Source organism: Genypterus blacodes, unplaced genomic scaffold, assembly GCF_046128005.1.
Source record: "Genypterus blacodes isolate CSIRO-AG114 ecotype Tasmania unplaced genomic scaffold, CSIRO-AGI_Gbla_v1 ptg000100l_1, whole genome shotgun sequence".
NCBI lineage: Eukaryota > Metazoa > Chordata > Actinopteri > Ophidiiformes > Ophidiidae > Genypterus > Genypterus blacodes.
Genome location: NW_027466904.1, coordinates 278,250 through 289,824, shown reverse-complemented (window position 1 = coordinate 289,824; position 11,575 = coordinate 278,250). Strand labels below are relative to the sequence as shown.

Sequence of the window (11,575 nt, the reverse complement as noted above, 5' to 3'; positions counted from 1 at the left end):
ATGGACACTTTAGTGACTCTGGAGATTTACTACTTATTCATCCCAAATGAGAAAATACCACCAAATTTTCTCTAATGTTCTGGGGTGTGTGTGTGTGTGTGTTCAAGAATCAATACCTTACTACTAATACTAATACTATTCTTTTAAGATGTATTTCTATTTTTTCCACACATAGATTTATTTTAATATATTCTTTAATTTAGTTGCAGTTTAAAAAAAACAAAACACTTAAAACACAGAAGACCAAGATTAGTTTGTCAGTCGTATCTATAAACTTGCTTTTAAATGCCCCTACAGGGTGCAAACAGATGACGTCACCTTTGCTTTGTCTCCTTATGCACCTAATGCACACGTGTGTCACATGTCTTGTTCTCATTAATGTTAATGTTCTTTCCAAAAATGTCACGTCAAATGCTTTCCCCCAAAAAGATGACGTCAGTTTAATCAAACCTGCTCGTTCCTGCTTTGGATGCTAAACAATCAGACAACCGAAACTTTCCCCTCGAATATGATCGATAGATGAAATGATTTATGGTTGAATACTTTCTAATCTCTCACGCAGTGGCTTTTGAAGAGTTAATTACCACCTGAATCGGCGCGCATTGTTTAGTATTATTATTGAAGCGTCTGGATCGAACCCTCTGAACCATGACTGAATGGGTCATGGATGAGCAGATGCTTTTATATATCATCTGCCACAGCGCGTGCACATCCACGCATGCGCAGTTTCTCCACTCAGCCGATCCACAGCAGCAGCAGCGGCGGAAGCAGCAGAAGCGTTGGAGATCCTCCCGGTTCTGACCAGCATGGCTCCCCAGTGAGAAGAGCGAGCGCTCCGGCCAGGGGTAAGACCTATAAGTCCCGGTGCTTCGGTGCTTGTGTCGGCTCAGTTAGGCCGGTTGAGGCGACGCTGAGGCTGCGGGCAAAACGAGAAGTGAAATGGACCGCGGCTGCATGACGATGACTCACCGGCGTCCATGTCCGACCGTCACGACCACTTTGATCCGCCGTGACAGTCTGATCTAAATCTGATGTTTTCACTCGTATTCTTTGCTGCATTTGGTCAAATTGTCTAATTTTTCATTATTTCTCGTGAAATTAAAGCAGCTGTAAAAGAATAAACATATTTCATGTCGCACTCTTTTGGAATCCTTAAAGAAAAAAAACACACCAAACTCTCTCAGAATGCTGTTTAATCCACTTTACTATACTTCTGTGTGTGAGGCTGTGGGAAAGTTTAGGCAAACTCCGTTCAGCACCACGGACAGAGCCCAGTCCACTTTCATGACCTGATCTGTTGTCCGCTGCGGGTGTGTTGTTGTTATGGTTCTCAAACTGTGGCACGTGTACCAGCCGTGGTCCTTGGAGGGAAATCAGAAAGACAATCGGAACAATAACAAGCTAAAGGAAATGTTATTCTGTGGCAAATCACCTTTAGAATGAGGTGGAGTCTGACACATGTGTTTCATAACGATGGTTGCTTGTTAGTAAAGTGCTATTTATATATTTAGATCTGTTTAGGATGTTTGATAAGCATCATCATTGACTTGGCTCAGCTGATGTGTTTGTTATTGCAGTGGAGGGTTTGTCGTCCAGATCTCTTCATACATTCCTCTACACTTCCAAGCCCGTTTGCTGTCAGGTGACTTTGTTGAATTGATCTCATCACAACAAACTTTTCATAAAAAAAACACCCATCTGCCAGATTAGACATTAGATAAGTGAATGATGTTAATGATTGACTTTTCATATCTCATGTTATTGAGCTCACAGCCTTAATTGTGTTGACATTCACTGTGATTCAGATCCTTCATCAGCACCTCCTCCTCCTCCTCCTCATGTCCCAGGAGGGGAAACCAAACCAGATCAAATCAAACGCCACACAAATAAAGCTTTGCGTCCATGCACTCTGGACACGTTTGACATTGATTCCGTTTGGACAGGAAGTTAATGCAATGCTTTGTAAATGCTTCTAAAAGCTTTACTCCATTAAGTCACATCACAAAGCACATTACATCATTTAGAAGTCTATTCATGACAGACAAGTGAGATGGTGTTTGAAAGCATTTACATCTTTAATACATCAGACAGACTGACCTGTGGACACGAGGGACACAAATGATCTCTTCTTTGATTTGATCTTTGTGTATTTGTATTTTTATATGCACAGACCAATTCTGATCTCCATCTTAAAGCCAATGAGGGCAGAGATCTCATGGACTAAAGGAAATGTAAACAGAGACCCCACAGACTCACAGTGTGCTTGTTTACAGGATGGAGCTTAGTCTCATCCATCTCTTTGTCTTAGCATGTTCCAGTAATTTTCCCTCCTCTGCTGCTGTCTGCTGTGTGATCGTCAGGGTTACGTCTCCATGTGATGTCAGGTTAGAGGTTTGGCACAGGCTGACATGTGGGGCGGCTTAGAGAAACAGTTAGCAGAAAATGAAACAAATCAATCCCACAGCCTCCAGTGAATAACAACAGCACATGTGTGCATGTGTTATGGAAGATACCGCGTGTGTGTGTGTGTGTGTGTGTGTGTGTGTGTGTGTGTGTGTGTGTGTGTGTGCATGTACATATGTGACTCATCCGTGGGTGGTGATCCAGCCACCTCAGGGCCACGGTAACCTTCAGTCGTTCACAAGCAGCCTCAATAACTTCAGCGAACTGGCAACATGGTGAAAGATTTATGAGGAGTCTCAGATGGGAGGCTTTTATTGAGGCAAATCCATATTCAAGAGATAAACAAGGGCCAGTCACATAACACACACACACATCTATCAATCCTTTCACTGCTCTGGATGTGTGTGTGTGTATGTATATTTTTTAATGTGAATCTGCATCTTTATTAGGTGTGTGTGAGGTGTGATGGCGTTGTGCTCGGAGGCCTGCGTCTCCGGCTCAGGAGCAGAATCCTCTGGGAGCGAGGTGAGCTTCCGTTTCCACGGACCGTGATCTGTTCTCTTATTTGATTTCATCCCAGCTAAGAGGAAATGCCACGGTCATCAGGCCTTATCCAGATGTAAAGAGGATGAATTACATCTTGCAGAGGAAATGTCAGATGTCAAAGTGAATGGTAGATAAACAAAGATGATTCCATGTTGGTATTTCATCTTGGTGGTGTTTCTCTCCCTGCCTCTCTCTCAGCTCAGGAGGTCCTGGTGTCTTCTGTTGTTTGTTGAGTTTGTTGACCGATGTGGTGTTTGTTTACAGGCGGGCTCAAGCTGCCTTCGCTTTGGGGTTCGTTCCTATCTGCACCACTTCTATGAGGAATGCTCGTCCTCCGTGTGGGAGCGAGGCCAGGAGGAGCAGGGCTTCGTCCAGAGCAGGAGGGCCAGGTGGAGCTCAGCCGTCTGGAAGGTGGAGCACTCAGCACCATTCTATACTTTATATACACAAGAGAGATAGACTGATAGGTTCTTCCTATAATATATACAGTTAGTATAGATAGTATACAAACTTCTCAGCAGTTCATATCATTCATTATGTAAATAGTAGAACTTTAGGTCTGCATGCTGAGCTGTCACTCGACCAAATGAGCAGGATTGCAGGAAATGTGTGTGTTTTTAATGTCTCTCTCTCTCTCTCTCTCTCTCTCTCTCTCTCTCTCTCTCTCTCTCTCAGATGTCCTTGGCCTTGGGTTTCATAATCCTGACTGCAGGTGTTGTGAGCCTGTCAGTCGCTTATTCCACGCCTCATAAAATCGAGTCTTTCGGAGAGGGAGATCTGTTCTTCGTGGACGCCCGGGCCATCAGCTTCAACAGGGGGCTCCACCTCAGCACGTCGGCCGGGATCTGGCTGGCGTGCCTGGGCTCGGCTCTGGTGCTGATCGGGGTGGTCTTCTTGGTCCTCCCCCGGGCCAACCTGAAGGGGAGGCTGTTCCACGGACGGGGGGAAGGGGAAAGGATGGGTAAGTGGAGGACAAAGTGGAGGGGTGTGAGGGATCCCGGGGAGGTGATCATCGAGCCGCCGGGCGCAGACGAGGGGAAGCCTCCCATCACTCTGTCCAAAGTGGAAACGGTCCAACCAGCTTCATAAGAAACATCACCGCCGAGCTCATTGAGTCGGGCTTCTGTTGTTGTCAAGGAGCCTCATTTACAAGATCTCAACTGAAACATACAATATTTATTATAATATGAAAGCGAAATGCTTTGTTTACCTTGAGAGAGACTCATGTCAATATTATTATGTGGATCTGGGACAGAGTGCATTAATTGTCTATGAAAAAAAACATTTGCGGGATTTTTTATTGAGAAAAATTCAAAAGAAATACTAAATAAATGAGACCCCATGACTTGAACAGAGCCTAAACTTTGAGCCTCAACCACAGACTTTAGCTTTTGAAGCTTTTATTTTCTTCAAAAATGCCACATAAGACACTTGAAGAGAGCCGAGAACGACCATCCGTGTCACACACCTCACATTCTCCTCTGTGTGCAGATGTTGTTTTCACTTGACGATGTTAATCAACGATTTTTAAATACATGACAGATGTTTGTAAGAGGATAAGGAGTTAATAATGTGTCACTCAAACAGAAGATAACAGAGTCACAACAAAACTCTATCTGCATTTTCACGTCTCTGCTAATGTTCAGCAGAGTGTCACACACACATGCACACACACACGCGCGTGCTCCATTGACAGTATCACCCCCCCCACACACACACACACACACACACACACTGTAATCTGATTTCATAATTGCCTGCAATCTGTGTCTCCAGGCAACAGTTGGGCTTCAAGAGCTCCGTTTTCAACTCCGAACAAAGACTCTTTTCTGATTGGTCCACTCTGGCTTTCTTTATGTTCACACCAATCAGACGCTTTGTTTACAGGCGTACACAGTCCGAGTAATGAAGCAGTGAGGTAAGGGAGACCATGTCCCCTTCCTCCTTCCCGCCGCCTCCTCGCTTTATGTCCGTGACTTTGAATCACAGAGAACAGTAATATATATAGATACGTATAAAAGTCATCACGTCCTGTTTGATGAAGTGCAGTTCACTGGAGATTCTTCTTCTTAGTGGTTCATTATTTTTATGTGTGTGTCACTGACTGTGTGTCACTGCTGACAGGTAAATAATGAATATGAAAATACATAAAAATAAGAAATAAACTTCTGCAATCCTGACCTTTACCTCTGCTCATCTTTACTCTGCTTGTTTGACTGAATATAAAACTAATTTCGTATATATATGAGTTCTATAGCTGTAGTGTCTCTCATTGTGTAAACACATCTCATCTCTCTGTGGTAAGAGAGAGATCATATTGCATCTTGGATCCAGCAAACAATTAAATGTATTTTTGGATGAAATGTCAAGTGAAGTAGTTCAGATGAGGAAGGATGCAAAGGTTTAGAACAAAGGAAACACGTGAAGCCTGAGTGAGCGTCCATGTGACATGTACAAGTGAGCACGGAACATATCAAACTGTGGGTATGAGTGTGTGTGTGTGTGTGTGTGTGTGTGTGTGTGTGTGTGGTGTATTTATTTCTGTACAAGTACATGGTGTGACTTAGGTAGCAGTGACTCACAGCTGTGAGTGTGAGTCATCTCATATCCGGAGTGGCACAGTAACAGGAGGGCACTTAGTCGCCATCACATCACTCGACCCCCACCTCCCTCACACACACACACACACACGCACACACAGGGATAGAATATATAACGCTGCGTTTACTAGTCAGTAGATGTTCTGATAAATTCTTTAAATGGTTTCTTTACGTTGGTCGACTGGAAATGTTTCAATATTATATTATATTGATTACCAATCGGTGCAGTTTGGTGTTTGAGGCTCCGGGTTCATGTCATTGATGCAGAGTAACAAAGAGGCTCAGTGATTGACACATCCTGCTCACATATGAAGCAGTGAATCAGTCGACTCTACGCCAGAGGGAGAGACGAGTTGTGTTGCAAACAAAGTTAAGCATTTATTAAGCACCCAAACACATCAGACACACACATCACGTGGGGCGGCTCAGCCCTCCTGAATGTCAGGGATCCATGGGGGGTCTCGAGGCTTCCTGGAGGATCTGGGCCCAGGTGCTCCTTGTTGCCTCGTTTCCAGCCCCGCCTACCTGAAACACACAACCACACAAACAAAAACACAGACCACACGGCCGTCACACTGTCAACAGGCTCCTCACATACTCCTGCTGTGTGTGTGTGTGTGTGGCTTCGTGAGTGAGTGTATGTGAGTGCATAATGACATAGAAAAGTGGAAACAGTGACAGCGTCTCTCCTGTGAAGACTGAGGAGGATACGCTCCACTGACTGCAGAGCTGAGTGTGAGTATCACTACACACACACACACACACACACACACACAGATGAGGAGTGGGCTGCTGCAGCATCTATGTGCAGGTGCTAGGGAACTGTAACATTTCATCCAGCAAAATAGGTGTGTGGGCTGTGGGGGGCGCTGTGTTTCGTCGGGGGAAACTGACTGATGACATCACAGGAGTGGTGTTACTCATGAGGGCCCATTCCAACACTGTGTAACCTGCATCAGCCCTGTATTTCCCAGAAACCATTGTGATGTAAACAAGACCAATAATCTGTGATGAACTGTTCAATAACATCTCAATGTCAATATGGTTTGTAAAAAGAGATGCCAGGTCTTTTTTATTGGATTTCTTTATGAGCTAGAACAGAATAAACAGGAACAGGATGCCAGGAGATCACAGCATGAAAACAAAGTGAGTGTGTGTGTGTGTGTGTGGGGCTCCTTGTTCTTCCCTCACCTGGCCAATCAGGCGTGAGCTTCATGTAGTGATTGCTCGGTTCATAAATCATATTTCGCAGGTTCAGCTGCTTTGTTCGTCTGAAAGGAAGAAGAAGAAGAAAAGAAGCCACTGAAGGAACGTTTGCGTTTGGACGCCAATTACCTTCAATTAGCACAGACCATTAGTTGATTAGTATCAGCTGGCCGACATCATTAATCATGTTCAAACAAGTCAGTGAATTGGTATGTATGTGATATGACAAGCTCCGCCCCCTCCCCCTCTCTAGTCAATCCCATTCCTCAGTTTTCCGTATCCGGCTCTCTTCCTTCTATCACTTTCCTGCGCTCTCCTTGAGTTCCTTTGGAGTGCAGCGTTCCTTCTCCTCCACCACGTGCAGCTGTGGATCCCATTTTGATGCCATGAATGAGATCTTGGAATATCTTTTCACATAAAAGTGTGTTTGGCTCGAGCGTGGAAACACACACGCTGCTCCTCAGATCGTGGCTGAATGAGTCAAAGGGACGACCCAACAGGGAAACGCTCTCACATCCTGGTGTTCCTCCCTCCCAAAGTGAGGCTGATGTCACCGCTCTGTGGAGTCATACAACATATATGTTAGATACATGTATGAGGAATGATTCTAATTAGCAAAAATGCAGAAAAAATAGGCATCAATTAGCTGAATTACAGGAAAAGGTCACAGAGCAGAGAGGAATCTAAATCCTCCCCGTCTCTGTCGCCTCACACCGTGACATGAAGTGACTCTTATTACATCGCTGTGCAACTCCAATTTGAGTGATTTGTAACGGGGGGAGAAGTCTTATCAGGGGGAAAATAAAGTCCATCACCATGAAAATACACTCCACTACAGGAAACCCACACACACACACGCAGATACAGAGACACGATTGGTCGGTCGGTGGATGTTTCTCTCCTCTGCGATTTGAAGACTTGGAGTGGAAAGTGAAGCATCACACAGACAAATATTCACTTTTAATGAACACAAGCAACTTCCTTAAACAGTCTCACTGTCTCACTTAGTGTGATATCACTCTCTCTCGTCTACAATCACTCCATCCATGTCAGTTTCATCCAATAGTAGAGCTTCTAAGCTATCGATCGACATGTTGTTTGCTCCAGCCGGGCCTTGTTCCCTGGAGGTCAGACCTTTCTGAAGCCAGTTAACGGAGCAAAAGACCTTCAATCTTGAACAGGAAGTAAGAAATGCCGGTTCTGTGCGTTGATTCTGTATAAATATGAATTATGAAACACATTCTGCCTTCCCTCTCTCATGTTCTGATCTCCTGCTTGTTTCAGGCTCCACTCACAGCGACGATGAAACAAGAGACGAGTCTGAATCTGAATCTGAATGTGTGCATGAGTCGACGTGTGAGTGAAGACAGACAGTCTGCTCCTCTGTCAGCTGTCAGAGACGACTCAGGAAATCACAACCTGAAGTGGAAGCAGACGCAGAGGCAAGATGAAGATGAAGATGAAAGCGGGTGAGTAAATTAAAAACACTTAATCAAAGAAATAACTCTGGGAACATTGGAAATCTAACTGATGTATGCGAGCGGATCTGGGCTGGATTTTAATTTCATTTTTTAATAACCTAATTTTAATAACACAGAATTACCCAAATAGAAAAGAAGCCATTTTACCTGAAGTGCCTTTAATCCCTGCAGCCCCCGACAATCTCATCTGCCGTGTTGATCTTTCCTGGTTAAGTATTTATGAGGGAGGTTATTATAAGGGAGCTAAACCCGAGCTGTAACAACGCCGCTTAATAAGCTCTGTTGGCAAGTATGTAACTTTTTAGTGTTTTGTTTGATTTATGATGAGTGTAAAGCTGCATTTAGAGGACACAATTTCAGAAATCCCATAAAGGCTGAAACGCCATTACACAACAATCTGAAGCCGCCGGTGCTCCAGCTACACAACCCAGGGCCTGAAAACGCACAAATGACATCATTGATCTATAGAGGAGATGACCTGCAAGCGACACACAAGGAAACACACACACACATGCTGAGGGAAACAGAAAGAGGAGAGAAGTCTGCTGTGTTGTTGTTGTTGTTGTTGTTTCTGACACTTCCTCCTCGTTTTCATTCAAGTTGTGACTGAGTGTGCACTATTTGCGTAACACTAATTCGTCTGGCGGTTGTAAATGTGTGCGATCCGAACGCAGGTAGTGTGTAAGATCATCTTCACACACACACAAAGGACGGCTCTGTCATCCCTGATAAGAGTGATGAAGCGGCAGAATAAGGATCTTTGTGTTTGTAGGCAGTTTGACAGCGTTTCCTCTCCTCCGGGGGGAAAACAAACGTATTTAAAGATTATCTCTATTCCACTATTTAAACTCAATGACGACCAAAGACACACACGCACGCACACACTCGCCTCATCAAAACTTTGAATTGTGTGTGAAACTCCTTCTTTTCCTCCTCCCTCTCTGCTCTTTGTCTGAGCGCCCTGAGGAGATCTGGCAGTCAAACACCTCGGCCGCATTTGCAGTCACCGTCGGTTTGTCGAGCATTAAAAATGTTAATTGGAAATTTTTAAAAAGGGAGAGAAAATATGGCATTACCGTCCCACCTCCTCCAGTCACAGGCTGTCAAAATGCAATATTCCAAATTAGATTGTATTTGGATAATCTTTTGAACTGTAATGGGTTTCCAGCCTGCGGGCATATTACTATTGGCACATCATTATTAAACAAAAGTGACACCGAACCATCACTTTGCAGGCGGCGCCAGATAAACGTTCGACACCGTGCAAATAATATTAGTTCTGCTTCCAGAGTCACTGGCTTATCTCTGGGATGCTATATTGGGTTCATATCCCTGTTGGCTGGCGAGGGGCCTTCTGACGGAAGTGTCTAAATTTATGAGTAGCCCATGTGTGTGAGTTGCATGTATGAATAGGCGGCGGTGTGTGTGTGTGTGTGTTGTGTAACGTGTGTGTGTCGCGCATTAACACTTTTATATGTAAATGTGTGTTTGTGTATGTGTGTATGTATGTGTGTGTGTGTGTGTGTGTGGGTGGGTGGATAGATAGATGAGTGTGTGCAGGCTCGTGTGTGTGTGTGTGTGTGTGTGTGTGTGTGTGTGTGTGTGTGTGTGTGTGTGTGTGTGTGTGTGTGTGTGTGTGGATACATTCATATGTAAATAGGCAGTGTATGTGAGCCTGTATATACAGACGCGACCCATATCATGGCATAATGAGATCCGCCACTGTCGGTTACCCTCAGACAGTGGTAATTATGGTTGCAGTGAAAGGGACTGATGCTGAAGGCAGGATGGACACACACACGCACACACACACACACACACAGTCAGCCACACACACACACCACGGTCCCACTGACAGGCGGCTGCAGGCAAAATGAGGAGCTGTCCGTTTGGCACCGGGGTGGCAGCAGAATCTCCCTAACTAGATATGATAAATTAGACGTGCACCCGCTTTCTAATCAGCTATAAAAAAACACAAACTGGTTACCTGCTTTCATATTTCATGCTGGCAGGATCCATTCTCTGTGATGTGTGGAATAAAAAAAAAGGCGCGTAAACAACTAGGACCTTCAAATCAAACGCTTTTATGCAAACAATGAGAAGGAAAACAATGAAAGCCCGTCGCCTCTGACTCACATTTACATTTACCTGCACCAGCAAGAGAATGTAAGACAAGTTTTCATCCTTCAGAGGCAGTTTACCAAACATCACTACGTATAACTGAGGGGAAACGTGCTTATATCACACATTTGAGTCTGTAAAGAGTCTGTAAAGTGGGCTGTTAGGCTGCTGTACTCTACATGCTGGACTGTATGATATCAAATACAAAAGCCTACATCAGCTATGAGTTATCTGAGCTATGTTTACCTTTTTAAACCCGCAGCTGTGAGCTCTAAAACAACGAGAACGCCTCCAGAAAGCTCCAAAGATGCCTCACAGTTAGATCCTCCATATGAAGCACAGACACACACATGACCTTTGACCCCTGAGCAGCTGAGATGAGCACATAAACACTTTAGTTTAATGAGGTTTCAGCTATTTTGGTGTAGAAACAACTGATGTGAGGCCACACTGAATGTTTAATGAGCTCCCAACGCACAAATCAGCAACGAGAGCTCTGATTGGCCCGCCGTTTATTAATCATTAGGGGGGAATCTTTGGTAATGTAAGTAAATACATTAGTAAATTAAATTAGGTTTGAAATCCTGCCAGAATAAAGAAATAGGATCAATCCGCATCTTTTTGAAGTATTAGTCCGTGTATGTGACCTTTGGAGAAATAGCAGGTTTAAGTGCTGCAGCTTTGAAATAGTGATTCTACTGGCAATCACACTCACACACACACACTGTCCATGCTTTTGTATCCAGGCCTCAGTATCACAGCCCCGTATATAACCTTCGCCGCCCCTCTGTTTCCCTGCGTTCTGATGTTGTTTCCTCCGCCGCCGCACCGCCTCTACATCATGAATATACACGGACAATCAAATCAAGCCAAGTTCTGATTTATTTCCTTGGCACTCGCCTTGAACCTTTGAGCCACGATGTCCCGCTCTTTACATCTCTCCATCTCTGAGCGCCTGCGTCGCCTCTCTCTCCTCTGCTCGCCGCTCTAATGGACCCCACGCACCACGCTGGATGTCTTTTATGGTGAAGGCTGCTTGATCAAGTGGATGCTTCCGTGCCTCGTACTGTACTGAAAAACATAAAGGATGAATTATATGTATGTGCCGCCTTTCTATGGGTTCACCCCATCAACTGTCTACATGCTGCACTCACAGGACACACACACACACACACATATCCATTTTCAACAGCCTTTTATTTGGATTCTTATTAAATG

At 44.5% G+C, this 11,575-nt stretch overlaps 1 protein-coding gene across 1 annotated transcript; it reads left to right on the top strand.

Moving 5' to 3' along the window:
• Positions 1-2,663: 2,663 nt before the first annotated feature.
• Positions 2,664-4,590, top strand: nrsn1l (neurensin 1-like). Its single transcript, XM_076159942.1, has 3 exons — positions 2,664-2,928; positions 3,214-3,360; positions 3,625-4,590. Exons 1-3 carry the CDS (start codon positions 2,869-2,871, stop codon positions 4,036-4,038), a joined length of 621 nt encoding a protein of 206 aa, XP_076016057.1. The 5' UTR covers positions 2,664-2,868; the 3' UTR covers positions 4,039-4,590.
• Positions 4,591-11,575: the final 6,985 nt, after the last annotated feature.